We start from the raw sequence: 27,921 nt of genomic DNA, 5'->3' as shown, positions 1-27,921 counted from the left end.
ATATAATGATGTCACCAATGGACTATAGGCAGTGGGATGGTACATTGTACATAGCTGTCGAAGAGAAGATAGAATACCGTAAAATCTTTATTTGAACGCCGCCTTTATTTGAACGCCACTTCTATTTGAACGCCACTTCTATTTGAACGCCACTTCTATTTGAACGCCACTTCTATTTGAACGCCACTTCTATTTGAACGCCACTTCTATTTGACCGCCACTTCTATTTGAACGCCACTTCTATTTGAACGCCACTTCTATTTGAACGCCACTTCTATTTGAACGCCACTTCTATTTGAACGCCACTTCTATTTGAACGCCACTTCTATTTGAACGCCACTTCTATTTGACCGCCACTTCTATTTGAACGCCACTTCTATTTGAACGCCACTTCTATTTGAACGCCACTTCTATTTGAACGCCACTTCTATTTGAACGCCACTTCTATTTGAACGCCACTTCTATTTGAACGCCACTTCTATTTGAACGCCACTTCTATTTGAACGCCGCCTTTATTTGAACGCCACTTCTATTTGACCAACACTATTTGACGTTTTTGATCTTTGGGAATCCATAATAGCAAATGATTAGTAAAAAAAGTGTCCTCATAACCGCACTATTAATGACTCGACTACATCAATAACAATTAATTCTTTCGTTGTTTTTGTTCGTATAGAAGTTTGTTTTTTAAGTCTACAGTTTTCTCGGTCACACGTTGAAAGCAACACCACCATAGAAATAATTAGCAACTGTATCAGGCTGATAGTAGTTCCTTGTTTAATACAGTCTTGATACTTTGACGTATATGAAAAAGTTCTGCGAATTTGCGACGGAATCTGTGCTACTACATATTCTGAGGCTAAATTTTGAGTTCAGGTGGTTTGTCATTATTTTTCAACCCTTCTACCATAGTGGCACTCAAATAGAGGTGGCTTTCAAATACAGGTGGTGTTCAAATACAAGTGACATTCAAATACAGGTGGCGGTCAAATACGGGTGGTGTTCAAATACAGGTTTTATGATATAATATGGCTTTAGGTTCCCTTTGTTTAACCTAGATGTGTTTGTGTGATTGATATCGCCTCATTTGTAAATCAGAATTACGATATGCTATAGCGATAGCAATCTATCATTTTCTTACTGAATTTGATAATTAGCTCATTTTAATACAGACTCCCAATTGTGACATCAACAGCCAAAATTGACCTCTTCGTATGTCAGCTATATCCTCAGGCAGTTGCAAGCAATTTTACACGACCCAATTTACAAGCAGGGTAATTTTTGGGAGTTCAACCTTTTAAAACACCTGTGTGAGCATTCGCTATTACTGTGATTATAAACTCTTGTACAAAACTGATACTGCAAAGGAAAATATGCTAGCAAGTAGCAATATCCCCCCACAGCCACAAGGGTCAGAAATGGCTAGTTTTAACTACTTTTTTCAAAGTGAAACTCCGGAGTCTACTTGAAATTGTAAAAAAAAATGAAAAAATGAAATGGTATCTCAAAATACCAAGAAAATTACAGACTTTGAGTGAAGAGAACAGACGTTGACGTAATCTGGTGGTATAGGATGTAACAGGTACTGAATGAGTAACAAAACAAACTGTTTTGTTACAAGGAATCCTTACTCGAAGTGCTATGTAACAATGGTAAATACAGTCATCCTTCAATTTTCGCAATTATTTAGGACCCGGTATCCATCGCGGCAAGTAAAAATTCGTGAAATACAAACTATTTTAAAGTATACGTACGAGCCAAAATTTAATACCGGAATACTTGAAATGTTTTCTAAACATTGTATTTTTTGCCTATATGATAAGTAAATTGAAAATATCTTGATTGACTTTCAGTTTATATTTCAAATTCTATTTTTAAGCCGGAGAATACACTTTGTAGTACGACTATTATAGTTATTATTACTAGTTCGGAATTCATTTGGTAGGTATATCCGTATTTGTGGTTAACTGGTTTCATCGCGACAAGTAAGTCATAGGTTAATAAATGTATTTTCATGTATGTATATTAATGTATTTTAATTTCTTTACTGTTTTTAATTAATTTTCTTTTATATTTAATTTATTAATGAGTATTTTTTAACCACAATGTACTGAAACCTCAAAAGGCGAACCATGAAATAACAAGGAATTACTATAATGTATCTGAGGTTGCTCAGCCATAGCTAAGACACTATGGCATGAGGCAATCTACAGGCGTTATAGTGCCTTTCAAACCACTTCACCACCCCTCAAATTAAAACCAAAGTAGGAAACCTTCGCATTCTCATCTTGTTCTTATCATACAAGGGAACAGCAAGGTCAGCAAAGGTCAAAACTTTTTGACTTCTATTACTAGACTTCCTTGATGAGATTTGGTCAATTTTACAAGGTCAATCGGTTTTGCTGGCACATCAAGCTACTTCTCTTATAAACAGCCTCAACATATTAGTATTCCTTTGGAAACCGACTCGTACCACAGAAACACACATGTGATAAAATATCTGTCGGATAGGTGTAAGCAACAAGCACTCATTAAGTCATAAGAGTATCCCGAAAGTTGATGTTATCTTCTACAAAACGATTTCAAGGATAAGCGATCAACGCAATACATACTCTATTGATTTGCAAACGATTCATAGAAGAGTCCAGTAATCATACATTTTGTGCTCTCTGAATGCGCTTGTTGTACGGCAAGCTTTCGGTTTGTGTAGCCACAAATGATAAATTTTTTTCATTGGCCTTGTGACCTTAACCAACGGTACACTGACAAGCATGTACTTATTGGCCATCGACTATGGTAGTGCATACTTTTGTTGTGCTTCAACCAATTCAAAAATTACTTCAATAATTTATGTAGGGAATCTACAAGCAGGCGATGTGTCAGTTATCCGTGTGTGTGTGCGCGTGGGTGTAAGGAGTTCTAGAACACTATGATCCGGATAAATTTTGTAGCGAATCTGAAAGCAAGCTAACGGTGTCTGACCTGGCTTAGTTCAACTGATATCGCTACTTTTGACATTGCTACTACTTGCAAATTATCATTCCAGAATTACATACTTTTACAAGAAATATGCATAGAGAAAACTTGGCTACAACCAGAATTCCTAAGATAGAAACTTATGAGTATTCAATAGGACGTGTCACAGACTGCACACCTCAGAATGTCAGTTGAGTGCACTAGTTATCTACCAAGTGTGTAACTGCTGGTGCTAATTAAAGTTACTAAAACAGTGAAGGGTAGACTAGTTAGTAGGCTTGGTATGACACTCAAACGCTGGCAGTGACATCAAGGTCAGGCAAGCGAAATGATTGCAGGTTAGTCAATAATTTGAACTAGACAGCTAAGCCTGTGTCAGGCACATTTGGTCACCAGCTACTAGCTGACTACGACTAGCTGACAGATATAGGAGCAACAATCTAAGCTAATGTTTAGCCTAGACTTACAGAAATCTCTGCAATGAATAAACTAGACGCATGAGACCAAGTCGATACAAGTCGATACAAGCATACCAGTGATACTTGAAATCTATGAGGGATTTTATGTTTCTGTTGGCCCTTAAACGTTGATCCAGATTACCAAAATAAAATTGTGTTGCCACAAGCAACAAATATAGAGATTAAAGATTTCAAGCAACAAAATGTTTTTTATAAAACACATCAAAATAAACGGGCAAAATAAATGTGAACAAGCTTAGTATTTTGCAGTCTATAATACTGAGCTTAACATGGCTCAGACATAATTGCTGAAGTTATAGCCTTGACATTCGTTAATGCTTTAAAAAGGTAGCGGGAGCTGATTAATAAAGGTTGACCTTGAGAAGTATCATGAAACAACTATGACAACTCTACTTTTTAGCAAGATCGCAACTTTTTAAGCTCGACTACATTTGATGTAAACAGTGAGTGATCACATGATGATCATAGTCTAAGCACAGCAAACAAATTTTAACTTTTAAATAAATCAGAGGACCAAAAAACTAACTATTTTTATCATTGCAAAAATCATTAAGTGGATCTCCTTACAAGCAGGTTTACATTAAGTAATGATGACACAGTCATAGTCTAACCTAATAGGAGAAATACAATGCAAGCTTGCACTGGATGGGATGCTCATGTTTACATTTGTGATTTGAATAACCTGGTTTGTTAACTTTTGGCTTTATAAATCAATATGGCAGTCAATGAAATTGGTACATACTTTCTCATTACTAAAAGTAATTATAAATGAGCCTAATGCTATGATATGAGACTGCCATACACTAATTCTGATACATGTATGCGCGCACTTACATAAGAAAAATCACCATTTCCTATTGGTCAGCTCATCGTGAAATGCTGTCTTTAATCTACCTAGATGTGTTGCTGGTTATTTTCACAATCACATTTTATGGCAGACAAATTGAGAATATAGAACATTGTTTGCAAAAAAGGAAAATTTTTTGTGTGTTTCTAGATCCTCTATGTAGGAGAACTGTAACTAGTTGTTATGACGAGGTACATCACAGCATATGATAGCAGAGTCGCTAGATAGCAGAGTCGCTAGATAGATATGCGATAGATAAGCGTGCAGGCCTTAAAATATAAACTGCATTTCCATGCTTCGAATGGCTTAGGAATTGCTTCCAAACCAAACCATTAAAACGGTAAAATCTAATGCATTCGGCGCCGTTTCGTTTCTCTAAATTTGTGAAAGGCATTCACTGTGCAGGTACAGTCAAACATGGATAACTCGAACTTCACGGGACCGAGTGAAAGTGTTCGAGTTATCAGAGCGTTCAAGTTATCAGAGCACTGTCACAAGTCCATGTATTTATTTATTTATTAGTAGATACATGTACATATACAAACTATAATATAAATCAAAAGCATAAATGGCTTGTTTCAAATTAAATGCTTCTAATGTAAAGTTTAAAACTTTTTTATCAAAAAGTATAGGAGATTTTTCTATCAGTTGAGATTGGTTTGTTGTTTGAGGTGATGTTATTGCCAGGACGTCTTTTAGATTAAAATTGGCAAAACTTGATCGTTGTTGAAATGCTCAGAAGAAAAGACATCTTTTTCTTTTGAGCATTTTAACCAAGATCAATTTTGCCGATTTTTCTTGAAGTTCATGCGAAGATCACCTCACTTTTCCATGCTTCCGAAAGGCGATCGCTAAGCGGATGTTTGGTAAAAATCAAATTTCACCAAACCTTTAGAAAAGTCGTTGACAAAAATATTTTGCCGTTGGTGGTAATAACGACGCCTATGAATTACGAAAAGTTGAGGTTTACCTCTATGACTTATAATAAAGTGATTTTCTTAAGCGATAACAACCGTCTAGGTAGCCGTTGGGCAAAAACTGTTCGAGTTAACCATAGATATATATGTACCTATGGTATATATATCTATGGAGTTAACAGAGTTGAGGTCGAGTTATCTAAAGCAATTTATCATTTACCAAAGAAACCGTTCGAGTTAACCATGTGTTCGAGCTATCCGAGGGCGAGTTATCCATGTTTGACTGTACTTTGACATCTTAGAAATGCTCATAGCTGACGGATCCATATCGATAACACTCAACTAAGTTCTCACCAGTGGAGGTAAATAAATTTCAGCTCACAACCACACGCGTTTCTGCTACAAAAACCTTCCACTGCTACTCACTACTACCACTGCTACTAACTACTACTCAGTACTGTTTATACTGGACTCATTGTCTTAACATTAACATTTACATGCCAAGGATGGGTTGCTGGCATGAGGATGGCAAAATAATTACTTTTTAGTGCAACTAGTTGACTATGCATGAATTGAAAAGTAAACGTGACCCAAAAGTGAGTTTATTTCAACAAATTTTGTTGTGAGGAATACATTGTAAATCTTGGAAAGATCTATACTGTACAATTCTGAATCGTTGAAAGCGGTCGACAGCAGGCATCGCCATTGAAGAATAAAACACAGTGACAGCATTAAAAACTGAACTGATATCTAAACAAAAATCTAACGATTGTAGGTTACAATTACTAGTTGTATAACAGAGAATACTAAAAATATTTTGTTCGAGCCGTTCATGAGTCACCCTTCAAATGATAGAATAATAATAGTCGATAGCCTGAGTTTATGAATATATGCAAAGCCTCAACAATGGCTGATCCTGGCCCCCCTACAGTTGTACTATGCAAGTAATCACCAGCAATCCTACCAGTAAGATAAGAGTTCAACCTTCCTTAGCAATTGTTGCGAGCTGCATCCTCTGAATGAGTCCATACGTCTTATCACTCCTCTGTCTTATCACTCTTCCGGTTGATTGAAGCTACAAAACATCAGCAAGCCTATCAATAGCAAGGCCTTTGCTGATGCTAAAACTCAGCTGCATTCCTGCTGACAAACACTACATTAATAGTCAAGAGATCTACTGAGTGCCAGATGAAGCCAGATGTTCAATGTCAAATAAAGCTGTTACAGTTTAGTACTGTTTGAAGATGCCTGTTAGAGCATATTTATGAACCATATGCTTTTATAGAAGGCCAACAACCCAGTAACTGTTTTGATAAAACAATATTTTGTTCAAAATGGCTTCAATCTATAGACATGTAATTTGTTCTAAATAATTGAAAGACGATTCAGACAACAGCATTGTGATCATCAATTCTTTACGCAGGCATTAGCTTCAGTTGTCATTCTTCTTTGTAAATGCACAAGAGGTCAGAAAAAAGTCTAGCAATGAACTTGGAAGATTCTTTTAAAACATTTTTATAAGTTTTTAAAAGTATGAGAGGCTCTATGCAATCTCATCTATGACCAATGAATTTTTCAGATTTATTAGATAGCTCATTATACACCTAATAAAAAAGTTTGTCGGCCACAAATGAAACATGACGATTTCCTAGTGGCTCGTGCATATTGGACCGCTACTAAAGCCATGTGAAACATTTGGAGATTGTGCTACTTGCTACTACAAGCTGTTTTGTACCTGAAAAATAATAATGCCATGAACTATCTCAGAATAAAAACAATTGAATCCCTACTCTCGTGTACCGCATAATACTGCTTCAGGAATAAAATATTTCAGTTACTGGTTTTTATGCCCTGGCAATTGGGTCGCGGTCACAGAAACCATGGTCAAGTCGCAAATCACGAAGTTGAGTTATCCGACTTTGAAGTTGCACTAACTGAATTTATGATATTGGTAACGATTTTTCTAACACGTGCATCTGGACCAATCAAAGAGTGATCTTTCTCAATCTGAAATCAGTTTAGCCAATAGAAGTATTTAACCCTGGGAAAAAACCCTTAAAACCGTTGCTATGCTAAACAGGAAGTACTGAAAAATGGTGTCCGATAAGTATAATCGTTTCTTTTTTGTCGATTTTAAAGATAACTTTGACATTTTGGACACTTATGAGTACTTTGGTATTCCAACTGATGTAAAAAGCAGTGAAAGTAAAAGGAATTACGATGATAGTTTCCTAACAATTCTTACAAGCTTATTACAATATTTAATTGTAAGGATAATTATTCGATTTTATAAGATTGTTTTTAGATTTAATTTTAAGAACAATAATTCGAGTTTACACGATCGAAGTATGTAGTGATCGATGGTGTGCAATATGTTACTGTTGTTATTTTTCTAAAGATTTTGTTGATAGTATTACGGCTGTGCTCAATATCGCGATACTGCCAAGCCGTTTGTAACATCTGCAAAATTAAGTAATACGTTTTTTATAAATATAAAGCTATTTCTATGACAACCAGCTACAGTAATACTTCAACTTACGAGTGCTCCAACGTACGAGAAACTTGAGATACGAGCCAGCTTTCAAGCAAGTTTTAGCACTAACATACGAGCCATGTTTGAGATACGAGCACTTGAGTCAGTTGCCAAGTATGCCGGAGGTGTTTTATGAGAACAGCATCACTCTGAATTTTTCAACTGCTCAGGTTATACTGTTGTACCGTGTTTTTTGTGCACGATTTTCTGTGCAGAATTATGTGAATTAAAAGTACTGTGCGTAGACCGAAAGTTTGCCAGTAAAATGAAAGATATTACAAAGAAAAAGCAAATGATAACAGTCGATATTAAACGGAAAAATATTGAAAAATATGCGAAATGTGTATGCGTGATTCAGCTAGCTCGGCAATATGACAGAAATACATTCATAATTATCAAACAGAAGGATTATATTCAGGGCATTTAGTTCGCAGAAGGACTAACCATAGTTTATAAACGGTGCAGCGATCTTCACGACCGCTGATGGCATTGGACAAACAATTGGCCGGTGACAGCGTAACTGAAACGATGCTATGTGAAAAGGCCGGCGCTATCTATCCAAACTGTTTAATAGACATTCGGACAAGTTGGCTAGTGGTCGTGCGTTAACCATTTGTGGCGACACCTGTGTTCGTCCTAATCGCGACATGTTGCAAGGGCGACAAAGGCAAACGTCCTTAGATAGGTTTATCTTAAAACGGCCGGCTAGTCGTGAAAGCGAAAGAAAAGGAAAAATTTCTCGCTAACCAGCGAGAAATTTGAACCAACTATGAACGCCGAAGAAATTTTAATTACGTTTAGTTGAAAATGAAAGTTTGCTTTTTGGTTTGCTTGTAAGTTTGTCTTTTAACACTTTGATAAAATCCAAATTTACCAAAGTCACCTGTTGTAACGAAGGATAACTTATATCTCCCTCCCTGGCAAATGCGAGTGTTAACTGCTATTGTATGTATTTAATTTTACATTTTAATTAATCACATTTCCTTGCATTATTTTTTATTTGTTGCTTTTTGAAAGCATGTAGTACGTAAGGACAATAACCAACATGTTCTTTCTGTTACAATATCTTGTTTTGAGTGTTTAATTTGCTTTTTTTAGAGTATGGAAACCAATCAATATATATTTAATTGTTCTATATATAAATGAATTGCACCATCATGCGAGTAAATTGACATACGAGCTCAGTCTCGGAACGCATTAAGCTCGTAAGTTGAAGTATGACTGTAAAAGCTGTTTAGATTTATAAATTCAGCATAATTTTTTGAATGTAAATACAGAAATCTAGATAAATATCACAACTTCTTGATATTTGTTGCTATGACGTTTTGAGATGTAAACAAAATTGTGCATTGGTTTTCGTTTCTCAAACTTTAACACCAGTTTTCTCGGAACTATGTTTTCGTACTAATGGTAAACGTGCATTCAGTTTTTTGACCATAGAATCTGCTGTAATTAAGCTAGAATCAAAATTTTTTTTGCAAAACAGCTGTGAGAAATTTCTCCTTCTGCTAGTGTAGATAACTCTAAATCTTATAATCCCAACTTAACCATGGTTTCTGTGATCATGACACAATTAGTTTCTTGCTGGAGTACCTGGCCATATTTTAGTTCATCTTCTTGCTTCTTACATTTTAATGTCATAATATAACAAAACATTAAAAGAAAAGTTGGCATATCATATTCCATATAAAAATATCAAAGTGATTACAACTAGGAATGAATCAACTTTGCATATCCAGGTTTGACTACTTGGAAACTAAAGATAACTAGCAGATAACTACACTGAAAGAGGCTAAATCAGGGCCACCACCATTTTCCAATATCAATATTACTTGTTACTTCGCAGCTCAGCTTTCACAGCTTCAGTACTTTGCGAGGTGAAATTACTCCTTGGAGTAAATAAAAACAATAAATTACATAAATATCTCTCAGTGATAGCAATCCATCGTTTTTTTTACGTCAACACCCTGTTTGCACATGCGCTCGTCCACGAAAAAGTCGCCATCTTTTTAGAAAACGATCATCATTCTCTTGATTAATAGTATTTTTCGGTGTTGTTTTGACACTAAAACAAAAACATTGTAAACAAAAGCATTGTTTGCAATAATTAATTGCAGAAGCTTCGCGTTTTTAACGATAAAATGTGTCCATAAAGATGGTGGACAACGATAGAATGACGTCACGAAAAAACGAAGGATAGTCACTGCTTACCGTTTTTCTTGTGATGGTTTGTAAAGTTAGAAAATGCTCGTGTTATCATCCATCATGCCTGTTGAATTCAATAAACAAAAAGAATAAAATGTGTATGATTAATGAAGAACTTTATTAAATATGAGTTGATTATTTCAAGGATTTTCGCTTATCAGGAGTGAAGCACCACTCTTGATTAACCGCAGGAGCATGAGGGATTACTGTAGGCTAGGCTACTAGTAATTTGAAATGATGAACTTCGGTTTGGTGATTCTTCACCGTGTTTGGTGAGCCAATATTAGATGAAAAATGAAAAATCTTAATTTTTAATTATACAAAGCAAGGTTTATTACGTATGACAAAAAGTGGTCATTGAGTGCCTCATTCATTTACAGCATACTGAAGGTCATCAGTAGTTTTAAATGTCTGACATAACAAGAAAGTACCCATGCAATGGGTTTCAGTTTCAGCTATGTCAGCTATGTTAACAAAAACATTGCAAAAATATAGCCAGTTTTCTTAGTAAAATTACGAACCAAATTGTTCACAGATGAGAAATAAATGGCAATCATATCAAAACAATCCTTTATAAGAATATTGTCAAAGTTGAAGATTTGCTAATTGGGTTAAATTGTGTAGGTCTTGATTTAGATCAAATCAGCTGAGATAGAATATTTAGCAACTTAAAACAAAAAAAATACATTAAATTTGGCGAGCATAGTAAAATAATCTTTGCATAAAAAACAAACAAAATAATAAATATTGCAAATTTTACAAATGACCAAAATGTCCAAACTGTTGTGTAATGCTCAATCTCTAAAATTATTGCAAGTACTAGTGTTTTGGTATTCAAGTACTTAATGACTTGCTTGTCTCTGTACCGATTTCACAGACATGAGTAAACTTATAACTCGAACAGTAATTGAAGACTGAAAAACTTGACTATGATTAAAGCTACATGTATTTCTGAATAAGAGCTCACCAAATTGCCAGTGAAGCAGCATATGCCACAGTAACTTAATCGACAGGACAAACGTGAATGCGAGCAGTGTGTACCAACAGCTGGGTCAACAAAGTTTGTAGAACTGATATAGATTATAATATCTTTTTAAACTGTGCTGAGAACCACCTAACAGCCTAGAGCAGCACAAGTTATTCATTGTAAAATTTGCATCATTAACATGATACCATGAAACTATTAGAACTATAAATATATATATATATTTATGACTAACATGTCTAATTTAGAATAGGAACGTACAAAGGTGACTTTCAAAGCACGGTATAGAAACAAAAGAACACGGTATTGATGCCGCCTTATTGATTGTTCAGGTGCAATCAGAGCGAAACTATCACGCCTTGAGACACATTTTGCTTATATCAACATGTCAGTGACTTTAAAGACCCAGACCGTGCAATAATCTAATTGAAAAATAGCCAAACACAATACGTGGCGCGAGGTGGACAGCCATCTGCAACGTTAACCAGGTGGCAAATTCACGTACCCACTAATGATCTTCTCAAGATACTGGTACGATGAATGGTAAATAACTTTGAACGCTGAAGTCATATATAAAATTATTACTATGCTGACTCAATAATAGCTATACCTTACCTCTCTTGTTTGATTAACAATTGTTCATACCTCCGACAACGCATAGGGTACGTTGTAGCTACTAGTGCAAGTCTGAGCATTTGATCCATCTAACGGCTTTAGATTATACAGCGCTTTCTAATCAAGGTCAAGGAGTGTAACAATGCCAAGATATAAGTGGTACATGTACTGGGGCTGTTTGCTCTGTATTTAGATTAGCTTTGTATTGAATAGTATAATTGTGTGCAATAAACAAACACAATGTTAACTAATAAGTATTGCATTCAATAAATATCAAACAATAAACGCAAAAGTTATTGGCAAAACCAACATTTATTTTGGTTTTGAATCATTGAAGTGCAGGAGCATTGAAAAAATTACACCAAACATGTATAACAATTTCAACTTCTAAATCTGATTAGCATCTTTGATTAGATTAACAAACTGTTTTAAATTAGTAAAAATTAAAATTATCTTGAGTACATCCTAAAATAATGACGCAACCATTTTAACTACACCCCTTACGAGCAGCTCTACATAGCCAATCATTGGTGACAAGATAAGCGCTCAGTAGTTAGTCATAAACTACGCATTAGGCAATTATACTAATTAGGTGAAAGACCCTAGAACACAACTGAAGTAGGCAGGGAAATGAATATGGTTTAAATAAAGCGAACTGGAAATTTCCTGATCCTGACAATGCTTACAAAAACTTTTGGCGTAACGTTCTCTCCTTACTGAGTCACAAAGTGAAACTGGTTAAATTTAGATAAGCGTGAATCTGGTCCCCAACTCCCAATACTCCCTGAACCTTTTAGATCTCACTAGCTGTTCATCGTAAAGCCAGATATCTTTCCATCTAGAGTAACACCCTGTATTATTGCTATAACTCAGATGCTTCCACCAATTAATTATGAGCTTGATCCTACGGAGACGAGTAGGAGAAATGAGGAGTGGACAACATCACTGTTTCCATAATTCGATGACATACTTCAGAAAAGGCATTATCTTTTGAAAACCTTACAGCAAGCGGGATTTAATTTAACTAAAAAAAGTGATGCAACCAAATTTCATTTATCTCAGTTGTCAGTAACGCCAAAACCTATGAACTGTAGAGCACATTCTCCCTCTTCCGATTCTTACTTCTATCGGCGACTTTCAGAGAATTTATGTATATATTCTATATATATATATATATGCATTGTACATATATACATAAATATAAGCTGTGCTACCCGGCGTTGCCCGGGTTATAAAAAGTCTTTGGTCAGAAAATTGATTTGCATTTAACATATAACAATATTTGCCATTCAAACTTTCAAACTACATATCATGAGAAAAGTTTTTTGTGTAATTGAAATAAATTAAGAGAAATAAAAACAACTGTAAAGGTTTTCAAACTTTGTTAAACAACTATTAAACTTCATATCGTGAGGAAAAGGTTTCGTGCAGGTCAAATAAATTAAAAAAAATAAAACAACTATAAAAGGGTTTAGATATAAATGTGAAATAATTAGCAAGTAATAACTAAATTAAGTCGGTTTTGCTACGATTATAATAAAAGATGATTCGGTAATGATACAATTAATACGAACTGAGAAAACAAAATAAAAATCCTGAATATGTTGAATTAATAATAACAATTCTGGCATAGAAGTGTGTGTATAAAAAAGGTTACTGTTCCACCAGAAGCATTCATCAATACTTTGAATACGACGATGCTGGTACTTCTAGATACAAATGTAAAAATGAGATATCATATTGTCTTTATCTGATCGAACGGAGAGATATTGTCAAGACTTTCTCACGGAGACGATATAATTGTCGCCGTGAGAAGAATAGCCAGACCCCAGATTGACCCCAGATTGAGATTGACTCCAGATATAGTAATTGAACCTTACGAAAAGCATTTTTTAACAGGAGCATCGTAACGTGTATCCGCATTGGTAAAATAATCAGTGTGCGCTATAGCTACATCTATAGCCGGAAGGACAGACATACTTTGGGAAATACATATATAAATATAAGATATATATACATGTATATATAGCCTATTGCTCACTGAACAAAAACACTGAAATGTTTTCTTAATTTCCCGCATTTCTATGAAGCATAAAAATGCAAAAATTATGCTAGTCAAAAGTCGTATGTCTATCTCCATGTATATTGTATTGCCATACAGATGGTAGTCGTATGTTTATCTCCATGTACATTGTCATACAGATGGTAGTCGTATGTTTATCTCCATGTACATTGTCATACAGATGGTAGTCGTATGTCTATCTCCATGTATATTGTATTGTCATACAGATGGTAGTCATATGTTTATCTTCATGTATATTGCCATACAGATGGTAGTCATATGTTTATCTCCATGTACATTGTCATACAGATGGTAGTCGTATGTCTATCTCCATGTATATTGTATTGCCATACAGATGGTAGTCGTATGTTTATCTCCATGTACATTGTCATACAGATGGTAGTCATATGTTTATCTTCATGTATATTGCCATACAGATGGTAGTCATATGTTTATCTCCATGTACATTGTCATACAGATGGTAGTCATATGTTTATCTCCATGTACATTGTCATACAGATGGTAGTCATATGTTTATCTCCATGTACATTGCCATACAGACGGTAGTCATATGTTTATCTCCATGTACATTGTCATACAGATGGTAGTCATATGTTTATCTTCATGTATATTGCCATACAGATGGTAGTCATATGTTTATCTCCATGTACATTGTCATACAGATGGTAGTCATATGTTTATCTCCATGTACATTGTCATACAGATGGTAGTCATATGTTTATCTCCATGTACATTGCCATACAGATGGTAGTCATATGTTTATCTCCATGTGTATTGCCATACAGATGGTAGTCATATGTTTATCTCCATGTACATTGTCATACAGATGGTAGTCATATGTTTATCTTCATGTATATTGCCATACAGATGGTAGTCATATGTTTATCTCCATGTATATTGCCATACAGATGGTAGTCATATGTTTATCTCCATGTACATTGTCATACAGATGGTAGTCGTATGTCTATCTCCATGTATATTGTATTGCCATACAGATGGTAGTCGTATGTTTATCTCCATGTACATTGTCATACAGATGGTAGTCATATGTTTATCTCCATGTACATTGTCATACAGATGGTAGTCATATGTTTATCTCCATGTACATTGCCATACAGACGGTAGTCATATGTTTATCTCCATGTACATTGTCATACAGATGGTAGTCATATGTTTATCTTCATGTATATTGCCATACAGATGGTAGTCATATGTTTATCTCCATGTACATTGTCATACAGATGGTAGTCATATGTTTATCTCCATGTACATTGTCATACAGATGGTAGTCATATGTTTATCTCCATGTACATTGCCATACAGACGGTAGTCATATGTTTATCTCCATGTACATTGTCATACAGATGGTAGTCATATGTTTATCTTCATGTATATTGCCATACAGATGGTAGTCATATGTTTATCTCCATGTACATTGTCATACAGATGGTAGTCATATGTTTATCTCCATGTACATTGTCATACAGATGGTAGTCATATGTTTATCTCTATGTACATTGCCATACAGACGGTAGTCATATGTTTATCTCCATGTACATTGTCATACAGATGGTAGTCGTATGTTTATCTCCAGGTACATTGTCATACAGACAGTAGTTGTATGTTTATCATCCCATATTTATTTCAACTAATTTTTCAGTTAAATACATCGATTGGAGCAAAAGGTTGGACAGCTCTTTCCCTAAGCCTCTCGGCAACATCTGCAAATGGCTGTGCGATGCTGAGGGCCTTCTCCAATCCCCTCCCGTGCCACCAATGGCAGAGCTTGAAGATGTCAAGGCCAGCTTTCTACGACACCAGGTATGTTTGCAAATGTTTACATCCGCTACAAGTATCAGTGTCTAGCTATCTCACTTTGCCACTTTCCGACCATGTTTTTTTCAAGCTGTCATCGCCTCTACCGATACGACAGTTTTTGGTCCTAGTGTTAGCTGCCTGCAAACAGATCGGCGTTCTGCGAGCAAAAGTGATTGTCAGGTCAATGGCAGACAACATTTAAAGTGTTTACGACGTTTTCTTTCATCAATGAGATCTCAATTTCCCATATTACATTTTCATTTTGCTGAAATGAGAAACAAAGGAAGGCCAAGACGAATGAGTAGATGTGATCGGTGACTGACCAGGGACGATTGAGTTCTATTGATTTTGCATCCAACTGCCCTGCAACTTGACTGGGCTCCGACTAGATCGTCACTTTTATATTTAAGATAATAATATGGTGGATAATAATATGGTGGATAATAATATGGTGGATAATAATATGGTGGATAATAATATGGTGGATAATAATATGGTGGATAATAATATGGTGGATAATAATATGGTGGATAATAATATGGTGGATAATAATATGGTGGATAATAATATGGTGGATAATAATATGGTGGATAATAATATGGTGGATAATAATATGGTGGATAATAATATGGTGGATAATAATATGGTGGATAATAATATGGTGGATAATAATATGGTGGATAATAATATGGTGGATAATAATATGGTGGATAATAATATGGTGGATAATAATATGGTGGATAATAATATGGTGGATATGGTTTAGCAAATCTAAGCAGACTTTTATGAATCCCGTAGTTGTAATCAACTGAAACCTTGAAATTTTGTTCAACAAGCTGGATTGTAAACAATTGAAGCTCCTAGTAAAACATGGAGAATTCAATTTTAAAGTACAGTACATGTTTGGATCTTTAGAGTTTAGTTTAGAGCATACACCTGATAAGAGATTCTCTTTAATAACATGTTTATATTTAGAATGTGTTGGCACAAAGGATCAAAATAAATCATTGACATGTTGTACATGTACTAGCAAAGCCATTGAAAATGTATAACATTTTATGGCAGTTGTGAAAAGAGGGAATAACTCCCTTCATCGTGAGCTACGGTATTGTATGTATATATAACTTTTTATTGGCATTGTTAGTCATCAACAAGATGATTTGTTGCCAAAAGAAATAAAAAGAAATAAAATACATATTCGATACAAAGTATTCAGCATTATATTCAATTATAACAGAGTAGGCCAGTCCAACATGCTGGTAATTTTTTTGATGCTATCATAAAATTTTGAATCTAGTTATCGGTGAACAAATCTACAGCTGGCAGCATTATATGGAACAAATTTCATGAAATGCAAATTCACAACAATCTGATGCCAATGAGAACTATCATTCTTTTTATAGAAAATCTGCCTTGAATGTTGAACCCTTTATATTACAGGAGTTATGTTGCCATGACTACAATGTCACGCATCATTTCTATACCGGTTTAGCGAATATTTGTGGGAGTTACTGTACCCTTAAGTAAACATCCTTTGTTACTTTTGGGCTATTGGAGTCACTTCTATGCAGTTTGTTGCATATTTATACAACTTTATATCAAACTTCGAAGCTATTTATTTTATAGGCAGCATTTTTATAACCTTTTAGATTAAATTCAGGTATAAAACCTCATATGTCTCATGGGCAGGAATTTATCCTATCACAATTCTATCATATTCCTTTACCACTTAGTTGAACTACAGGCTATGCAACAAATCAGGTATATTGAAAATGCGGTGCATAAAATCAATTTAAATTTATTTTAATCCTGTGGGCCCTAAAAATAATTATTTTTGTAACAAATTCATTTTATTGTAGAATTTCTTTCAAGACTTGGAGCCAATGAAACAAGCATTCTCAATGCTTAAAAAATCTCGAGTGTGCAACGGCAAGCCTATTCCAGAGGACCTAATTCTACGAACCAGCACCAGACTCAAGGTTCAGTTTTTACATTAAACTCAATGTACTTCCTGCTTGACATCAAAAACCTAAAGCAGCAGATTACACACTTTCCGTTAGTATACAGTATATAACAACAAAGGTATGCTCGTCATACCCAATTGCATCAACAAGATGGGTGTGTCAATGCTGGTCTGGTCTTTCAGTTGGTGACTATGTACTATTCTTTGAGAAAATGAATTTATTTTAGCTGCACCTATAAATAAGGCTCCTGCAAGCAGCATCTTCATGGACCTTATACACATTGTGTTGCCAATACTTCACATACAATAGTTTGTACTCTTACATGATAACTCAATTGAAACCATAGTACCCCTCACTATTGTACATGATAACTCAACTGAAACCATAGTACCCCTCACTATTGTACATGATAACTCAACTGAAACCATAGTACCCCTCACTATTGTACATGAACACTCAACTGAAACCATAGTACCCCTCACTATTGTACATGAACACTCAATTGAAACCATAGTACCCCTCACTATTGTACATGAACACTCAATTGAAACCATAGTACCCCTCACTATTGTACATGAACACTCAATTGAAACCATAGTACCCCTCACTATTGTACATGAACACTCAATTGAAACCATAGTACCCCTCACTATTGTTAAAACTTCACAAGTGTCTGCACAATGTTTATGGTACCTGATAGTTGGCTTTTTATATATCAGCATTAACCCGCAGGGCAAGGACGAATGTTTGACAAAACTGATATTAATAAACTATGGGAAAACTCGGAGTGAAGGATGAATTTTATGGATTTTTAGTTTATAGAGATACTTTGCTGTTTTGATTATAAGTTATCAAAACATTGTAGTCATCCGAGCTGTGAATACTAGAAATAGAACATTGACTTATACATCAGAGTCGAGTAGAATTCAAAGGACATATCTGTGAATTTTGATTAGTTGAGTATTATGCACACACTAAACCCTTATTTTTAGGGACTTTTTTGAAAATGTTTGAACAACTCATTGACTCAAGTGTAAGTCTAATAAATCTAAAATAAAGTCATCATAAGGGATCATTTTAAATACTTCTTATCTGTAATTGAAGCTCAAGTAAAATTTGACACCTCTTAATTTTTTAAAACATTAGAATTTTACCTAGTAAATAAAAGGTCAAATTTTCCAGTTTTGACTGAGCATTCCATACTGACTAGTACATGCAGACAAAATCTATGAATTGTAAAAAACAATCACTTGGGTGAATATCAAGATCTAGTATTAAACATTTGGGCATTAACATACATTTTTCAATCACCAGGGAGTGGTAATAGACACATGCATGCAGGTGTGTGGTAGTGTAAAGATCTGACAGAAGAAAAAGCCTGGTGTCAGATTGTTGACAAGTGTCTGTTCGACAAGGGTCAAAGTATCACAACATGCAATGCAACAGTTGAGATCAGGCAACAGACAAGTACCTGGTATGTGAGTGTCAAAGGCTACTGACATATTTTTGCATACCGACAGGAAGTGTCAGTGCAGGCTCAATACAGACACCGTCAGCTGGATTATGAGCAGCTCAAGTACACAATGCTCGCTTTCCTTGTGAACACAGAAGCTAAACTCAAGCAATGGACCAAGAAGTTAGCCTATCAGGAGGATGTGCAAGCAGTGCTCAATGATTACAATGTAAGGATAACTCCGATATATTTCTTAAACTACCTTCCTACCTACCTAGCTAGTCTACAACACAATGCTGTATAAGAATATATAATACAATAAATTAAAAATTAGTTAAATGTATGTGCCATTTGTAAAACATTTACACGTAGCGCCAAAACATGGTTCAAGGCATCAGCTTTAGTTTTTCATCGAGATACTATACCGCTATATTCATTAAATGAATATAAATCATAAATATGTCAATTATTTATTTAATTATATAACAATATGTTTTTTAAATAAATATATTTACTTACTTATTTAAGTAAATCACTTTATTATCTCAAAAACATAAATTTAGTGATGACAAATTGATAGCTTTCAAACATTTCATTTTCTTTGTTCTAGCAAATTGTAAATTGTAACTATTTTTGTTAACGGTATGTCAACTGGTGACTTGTAGTTTGCTAGTTGTAGCAAACTAGACACATGCAGCTATTTTTCTATCTATACTTAGTCATAGCCGAGAGTCACGTATGACTAACGCTGTCAAATAGATACACATATACTGTACATATACATATACATATGGGTATAGAAAATATGGTAAGAACTGACTTGTTGACAAGAATAGACACGTGCAATATTGCCCAACCGATGAGTAGACATGTGAGAGTACGCTGTCATCATGTTGCAGAATTACATATGAAGGATAATTTCTAAATTTTGAGTAAACTAGGGGAGGCTGTGATGTCATAGTGTTGCAGGATTTTGTTAGGACGATAACTTCCAAATTGTGAGAAAACCATGGAAGGGTGTGATGTCATAGTGTTGCAGGATTATGTAAGGACGATAACTTCCAAATTGTGAGTAAACTATGGGAGGGTGTGATGTCATAGTGTTGCAGGATTATGTAAGGATGATAACTTCCAAATTATGAGTAAACTATGGGAGGCTGTGATGTCATAGTGTTGCAGGATTATGTAAGGACGATAACTCCCAAATTGGGAGTAAACTATGGGAGGCTGTGATGTCATAGTGTTGCAGAATTATGTAAGGATGATAATTCCCAAATTATGAGTAAACTATGGGAGGGTGTGATGTCATAGTATTGCAGGATTACGTAAGGACGATAACTCCCAAATTGGGAGTAAACTATGGGAGGGTGTGATGTCATAGTGTTGCAGGATTATGTAAGGATGATAACTCCCAAATTGTGAGTAAACTAGGGGAGGCTGTGATGTCATAGTGTTGCAGGATTATGTAAGGATGATAACTTCCAAATTGTGAGTAAACTATGGGAAGGTGTGATGTCATAGTGTTGCAGGATTGTGTAAGGATGATAACTTCCAAATTATGAGTAAACTATGGGAGGCTGTGATGTCAGTGTTGCAGGATTATGTAAGGACGATAACTTCCAAATTGTGAGGAAACTATGGGAGGGTGTGATGTCATAGTGTTGCAGGATTATATGCAGGCATTAACTTCCAAATTGTGAGTATATTAGATAATCATGTTGAAGGATTACGTGAAGAAGAGAGGCCTGATGAGTCACTATGATTCAACACTGAAGGAAGTTCAATCACTGGCGGCGCTTTATCAGCAGCATGATAAGACAGGTACAGCTCTGCCGTTGACTACAAACAGTTAGGATTAAAACTATAAACTAACATTACCACTGCGATAATTAGTGATTTTTATAATTTTAAAAGTTTAAAATTTTGTGATAAATCACAATTTAAAAGTATTTAAACTTTTTAAAATTATATTGAGCCATGGTAAAGCTGAGTAGATTTGCATTACGAATAGAAACTATTATTCAAATTAATTTGATTCTTTAAAATAATGATTGTTGTGGTCTGATTACAGACAAGTCAGAAGGGGAGACAATAAACAGCACCCTAAAGCAAATAGATGAAAGGTGGAGACAACTCAGCGTTGAAATTGGCTCAATAGAATCCATGTTGCACGAGGCTATTCGTCACTGGAAGCGCTACAAAGCTAGCAAAGATGTGCTCCTAAAGTACATGGAAGAAGCAGAGAGGATGCTTGAAGCCCCTGCAGATCAGCAGATGGTAAGTGCCTCTCAGTATAAAATGAGTACAAAAACAGAAAAAACCTAAGTTTTTTTAAGTACAAAAAATAAACCTAAGTATACCTACTTAGGTTGGAAAAAGATTCTGTCGATGTTGAACATATGCTGATAATTCAAGATAACATGAAAATACAAAATCTTGTTTATGGCAGTAATGTTAGATCTACTATGACACTCACTAAATTTACTATATTTTAAACTTCAGCTGTCTAATGAAGCAGTTTAAAATGTACAATTACATGTGAAGCTATAGCAAACCATAAAATTACTGGTTTTTGATGAGAAATCGGCTTCAATTTTTTTTTGTATAATCTTGGATTTACATTATTCATAAAGACAGACTTGCATATGATTAATTATTATACTCATACCTCGACATACGAGCTTAATGCGTTCTGTGACAGAGTTCTTTGGCTCGTATGTCAATATTCTCGTATCTCAATGCTGTATTTCTTATATAAAATAACTAAATTCAAATTATTAATTTGTTGTCATCTTCTAAAAACTCATGTAAAATTTAGATATTACGATAAAAATGTGTTTTTAACTATTATAAGTCATCACCTACACTCACAAAGTGACAAATACCTATTTAGTAATTATGATCAGCAATAAAACATAACATTATTATGTACAGTACTATATAAAGTTCTTAGCTTCGAGACAAATGGTAGCGGTTAATGGCAGTGTGAGAGAGACTTGATGACTTTAAGTGGCAGTGTGAGTGAGACTTGATGACACTCGGTATTCTACGCTTTTGTGATGCTTCGTAACATAACATAAACTTTAAATTTAACATGTAAATAAATTTATAGCTTACTAAACATACACTTAAAGATTGTGTTAATCTTACACTTAGCTTAATCCTAATTCTGTTTTCGTTTTTGTAATTTATGTCTTCCGCCTTGGCACTTTTTACTTCAGTTTCACTGAAGTAAACTTTTAGCCGACATATTTAAAACTTATTCGATTAGATCTGACGAAAAAGACCGGGCGATGCTGTTCATTTGAACAGCCTCTTGCATACTCGACCACTTAGCAGCTGCATCGAGAGCCGGCTTGTGTCTCAAATTTGTCTCGCATGATAAGACAAAAACTTGCTCAAAATGCTACTTATATCTCAAATTTATTGGTGCACTCGTAGTTCAAGTGTATTTAAACAGTGCTTGTGATAATGGGTTTTGTCAATCTACATGTACCTAAAAGTGTGTCTAAACAAACATGTTTAAACCGGCACAAACTGGAATAAAAATAACTTCAAGATAAAAAATAAATTGTTAAAACCATTTATCATAATCTAATCAATATAGTGTCCTGTAATATTTTAATCAAAGTAGTCAAAGTTTAAAAAGAGGAGACGATTCCTCATAATACAATAGCTCTGCATTTACAACTACCAGTATTTACTAATCGTAGTTTAATATCAACAACATATGCTTCCTCAACAAACAAGTTGACGCAAGCACCGACTGACAGTTCTATTATGGCAGCACTGGGCCAGCACACTGAATTAAATAAACATAAAATGGTGTAAAAGCTTTTAACGATATTATAAATATCAATGCCGCTTTTATGTATAACAAATCTCTTTACTGCGGAAGTCTTAATATTATTACCATTAATTTTGCTAAGACTTTCTTCCGAGACCTGGAAGGCTGGAGAGAAAAGCACTCAGAACTGAATGAGTCAGGCGGATTTCTCATAGAGACATGCGACGAGTCAGTCGTTTTGAGTCTTGAAGAGTCTCTGCTCTTACTCAACCGGCGGTGGAAGGAGATCTGCGATGGCGTCGAACAGTTTCGTCAAGCGCATTCCTCTGGACAAAGAGCTAAAGAGTTTGAGCAAGGTAGGTGATGAAATACAGAAATCTATTATTGGCTGTGAAGATAGTTCAGTAGGGTTCAGTTCAGTGTTTTTAAAGAAATCTCTGCCTTGTCTTTGCCGATGTCATCAACTAACCTAATGACTTGTTATAGAGTGTATAGTCTAGACTATAGGCTCCATACTATAGAGCCTATAGTCTAGTAACTCTCCATGCTACAGAGCCTGTGGTCCAGCAACCCTCCATGCTATAGAGGGTTGCTTGTGAACTTAGGAAATTTCACACTCGCTGTCATTCTTAATTTTAGCTTTGCTAAAAAAGCTGACTTGGCTCCAAAACTCAGCAGTCATTCTCAAGTATCCAGCTGAATGCAGCTCTGAAGAGGTTAAATCTCAAATAGAACACCTTGAGGTAAATTATAACCATACTTCTAACTCTTGTTGGAATCACTAATAGCTGTGTATTGTGTTTGACTCCTGAACCATAATATCTCTTTTCATTGTTTTTCTCTGAATAATGGTTGCATCACCAAGTTTCTAATTTGCTAGGTTGATAAAATTTGGAGATTCTTTTGGGAATTTAGATATGCAAGTACGTAGTATAATAGAGCAGTGCATTGGAGTAATGCTTCAGAATAATGCATTCAAGTAATGCATTATAGGAGTGCATTAGAATAATTTTATTGAGCTATGTATTAAATTTATCCACCTAAGAGATACAATAGAGTAATGTATTAAAATACTTCATTAAAGTAGTGCATAAGAATAGTGCATTAGAGTAGTGCACTAAAGTGATACAACAGAGTAGTGCATCAAAGTACTAAATTATATTAGTGCATTAGAATAGTGCATTAGAGTAATGCATGAAAGAAATTATTAAATAACAGGGTGAATATGAAGCAATAATTATCATTCTTTTCATACAATAAAGAGGTATGCGTAGCTAAAAACTGTTTTGCTTTCACATGAAGGCTCACGTTGAAACCAAGCTCTGGTAAGAAAATAACAAAAAAACAACTCCGCAAATACTCGCTTAGCTAATTGAACTTTACCAATAATTACAAACAGATTTTGCATACCCCAAGAATTGTCATTATTAGCAGAGCATCAGCAGATATCAGACTTTAATTGGTTACACTGCGATTAGAGTGCAAATATACAAATTACTGTAATTACCAGGTTAACAAAAAACTTAGAGTTGAAATCAATCAGCTGTAACTATGAGAACACTATTTGCAGCACCTGTGTGAACTTGCTAACAGCTGGTATATTTGCTGACAGGAACTGATGACTGAGCTGAGTGACATGAATGAGAGCTTGAAGGAAATGTCAAGGTCAGCGCAGCAGCTGGCCAAGCAATGTACAAAAGAAGTTGGTGCAGCGATGGTTGCTAAAGTGAAACAAGCCAAGGAGATGTTTCAACAAGTGGAGAGAGGCGTAAGTGAAAGGTGGGTGTCAGTATAACCCGAATAATGGCTACAACATTGCAAGGTTTGGTTGGTTTGGCGGAGAAAAGTATGACAAAGTTTCTCTATGTTTGACCACGAAAGTCTTTACTGATTTAGGGTAATTGACAATAAAGACCTTCAAATATATGGTTTCTCTCAAAAATAAAATTAAAACTGACAAAATAAAGAAGAAAATTTTTTCTACCCAATTTATTTTCCTTCAAGATGTAACACTAATGAGATATCTTACTTTGTAACAGATTGGCTACCCTGAAACATGCTCAGCCATTAATAGACAACTTAGATGAAGGACTGATTGAACTTATCGACTGGATCAGCAAAGGAGAAGGACTGCTGGAGGAAGGAAAGTCCACTGGTTCAATAGATATTCAGCAGTACGCCCAGCGATTTCAGGTCATATTTGTTGGGTGTAGCATTTTGTAATCTTCTTCGGACCTCTAACTACTAGTAATCTTACTAGTATCTCTAACTATTAGTAACATTACTAGTACCTCTAACTATTAGTAACCTTACTAGTATCTCTAACTATTAGTAACATTACTAGTACCTCTAACTATTAGTAACCTTACTAGTATCTCTAACTATTAGTAACATTACTAGTACCTCTAACTATTAGTAACCTTACTAGTATCTCTAACTATTAGTAACATTACTAGTACCTCTAACTATTAGTAACCTTACTAGTATCTCTAACTATTAGTAACTTTACTAGTACCTCTAAATATTAGTAACCTTACTAGTATCTCTAACTACTAGTAACCTTACTAGTACCACTAACTACTAGTAACCTTACTAGTACCACTGACTATTAGTAACAGGATCTGCATAGCTAGTTCTAGAAACTTTTTCATCGTTTCAGATTAGTTTTAATATTTGAAACATTTTTAAAAAAAGGATTTCATTACTTCCTATGACTCTTGCATAATCACTTAGTTCTTCAACTTTTCCCTCATGCCTTTGATCCTTTAGACCATAACAAAGTTTCAACTTTCTGTTTCCAGCTCCCTTTAACATTACTCTTTTTACTTACACCACTTTAAATATATTTCCGCACATATATATACTGCACATTACAGACACATTTCGACTCGATGCCGATATACAAGACAATGCTAACTAGCAAAGCAAAGACTTTCCAGAAGTTGGTGAGATACTCACAAGATTGTATTCAGATAGAGCCTCTCGAAGACAAACTCTCTACCATCAACCAGAGATTTATTGTAAGCATTTTTAGTAACAGCATGCCTGTCTGTTCTACTCAGTATGTCTACAAAATTTACATGTATAGATTATACAGTACTATTTAAATATCCGAGCAAAAGTGCAAAATGTAAATTATAAGATGCCATAACCGTGAGTTTTTAAGACTAAAAAGCTTTTAGTACGCTACATCTGGTTCTTAGTCAAAAACATGAAATTTGCAGTTTCAAGATAGCAATCCATTTTGTCTGTGCCATAAATAAAAGATAATTTAATGCCAGAGGTCAGTAGTTAAGTAATTAAGCAACTATTTTTTATCTAACTTATTTAAAGCAAATATGACAACAACTTCGTTTTGTAAAATTGTATAAATCCTATAAGTGAATATGGAATAAGGTGAAAAATGTGTTTATTTTTATTTTTCGATTCTAGTAAAACGCAGAATGTGGACATTTTTTTAATTCAGTTTAATAACAATTAAATTAAAGTTATATTATGATATGATTTGAAATGTTGCAATAACTACATAATATTATGTAATAGCAGAAAGCAAAACTTCATAAACACAAATTTCTTAGCAATGAATACTTAAAAAGATAGTTTTGATAACAAACGGCCCGCAGTTATATTAATAGCAAGTCTTGGTTTTTGGACTAATATTATGCTTACCTTAAACCAGCTCTACAGATTGTAAGATTAAAAGATGAACCAATAATGACACATTGTCAATTACAAAAAGTTTTAGCTAGTTTAAAGTGGGCTTTTTTGAAAGTATTTACATGTATATCAATGTACATTTGTATTTGGCCTGTGCGCCCACTCGTACACAATGTATTGGTGTCATGACCACTTTACTGCGAAGCTTAACATTCTGCTATGGGTTTTGCATTCATAATGTTAGAGGACATACAAAAGCTAAGGCTGCATTTCTAAGTCAAACCTAAGTCTAGCATAAAGCTGCCATTTTAAATGTTCATCTGAGAAAAATCAACTCTTGCGCTGTTAGGATTGTCTTCGACAAGCCAAAGGCATAGAGACACAAGTTGGATCTCAACTCGGCTCACTGAGTGTGTTTGAAGAGAGGTACGCCTCTCTTGTGAAACTCCTTGAAGACTGCCCCTCGTCACTCGTTGTCGATGAGGAAATGCCAGCAGACGAGGCTCTCAAACAGCACAAGCGGTTCTTTAACCAAGATTTACCAGACGCCGTCAAGTCCCTGCAAGAAGTTGCTACTCAAATCACTCAGCCTGATTCTCAAACACTTCATAAGCTCAAGCAGGTCAGCAAAAATTGCGCTTATTACAGCAGCGGTTGTTACCTTGCAACCTTTTCTAGCCTTAGTGTAGCAGTTGTCTTCTCTTGTTTATATATAATAATACTCTACGTTATTACGGCAGTGCTTTGTTGTTTATAAATGCTTTTGCTATACAAAAAGACTGTAAGTAAGCAAAGCTATTTAACTTAAAGAAATGTCTCAATGTGTTCTGTGTGTAATACTTATCCTAGTTTCCAGAATGTGTGTATTTTCTGACACGCTGTTACATCACTGAATGTAGAGTTTTTTTAGCATTTATGTGAGTGGCCAATAACAAATAAGGTACACTTGGCTACTAAGATTGTGGAGTTTTCGCTAGACACCTAACGACCTATAATGCTCCCATTCCTAACTTACATCACGCTCCGCTCCGCAACTGATCCTTCATAACTATGAACATGTAACTAATATGATGATATGTTTATATATAGCAGCGCTAATAATGGGTGCTCTTTACTAGGTTGAGGAACGATGGGCTCAGTACAAGCAGAAAGGCATCATTCACCAGAAAATACTGGAATATCGAATTCCGTCATTAGAAGCAGTGAGATTACTTAGCCAATCAGATCAATGCGTTAAGCAAATCAGCGAATCCCTGCAAGCGGGAGAGTATGATGAGAATGTATGGGCATTGCTGCAGGTAAGGTAACCCTTGTTATCGAGGAGTTGAAGCTTACTTCAATTCATATTATTTGCATAAGCTGCTTCGATATAACATATTTTCTTGCAGCATATTCGTTGACAGTTCTTACGCGTATAAATATTAGAATGAACTTACTAGATGTACTGATGTACAAATATATATATATATATATAGCATTGTACATATCAGCGAATGTCTAAATAGCCGGTATCGATATGTGTATACATCAATATTAATGTCTACGGATGTTTCAACAGCCTGTATCAGAAGATGTCTGTACTGCTTACAGGAGAATCCATAA

The 27,921-nt window shown here is 35.0% G+C and overlaps 2 protein-coding genes across 2 annotated transcripts in view; one reads left to right on the top strand and one right to left on the bottom strand.

Annotated features, from left to right (window-relative positions):
- Positions 1-11,631, bottom strand: part of LOC137401086 (beta-1,3-galactosyltransferase 1-like) — a 15,613-nt gene extending 3,982 nt beyond the window's left edge. The window contains exons 1-2 of the mRNA XM_068087439.1: positions 11,558-11,631; positions 6,184-6,294 (exon numbers count right to left, since the gene is read on the bottom strand). The gene's annotated coding sequence lies outside the window, so the exon portion shown is untranslated. The remainder of the gene's footprint in view (positions 1-6,183; positions 6,295-11,557) is intronic.
- On the top strand, positions 3,305-27,921 carry LOC137400700 (nesprin-1-like). Its single transcript, XM_068087031.1, has 14 exons — positions 3,305-3,314; positions 15,301-15,461; positions 17,318-17,437; positions 18,943-19,104; positions 20,600-20,696; positions 20,947-21,152; positions 22,805-23,018; positions 23,302-23,405; positions 24,275-24,441; positions 24,702-24,855; positions 25,539-25,682; positions 26,669-26,941; positions 27,438-27,617; positions 27,910-27,921. Exons 1-14 carry the CDS (start codon positions 3,305-3,307, stop codon positions 27,919-27,921), a joined length of 2,004 nt encoding a protein of 667 aa, XP_067943132.1.

Source organism: Watersipora subatra, chromosome 7 (assembly GCF_963576615.1).
Source record: "Watersipora subatra chromosome 7, tzWatSuba1.1, whole genome shotgun sequence".
Taxonomy (NCBI): domain Eukaryota; kingdom Metazoa; phylum Bryozoa; class Gymnolaemata; order Cheilostomatida; family Watersiporidae; genus Watersipora; species Watersipora subatra.
The sequence above is the reverse complement of the archived record's forward strand: the minus strand, read 5'-3'. Positions and strand labels throughout refer to the sequence as shown.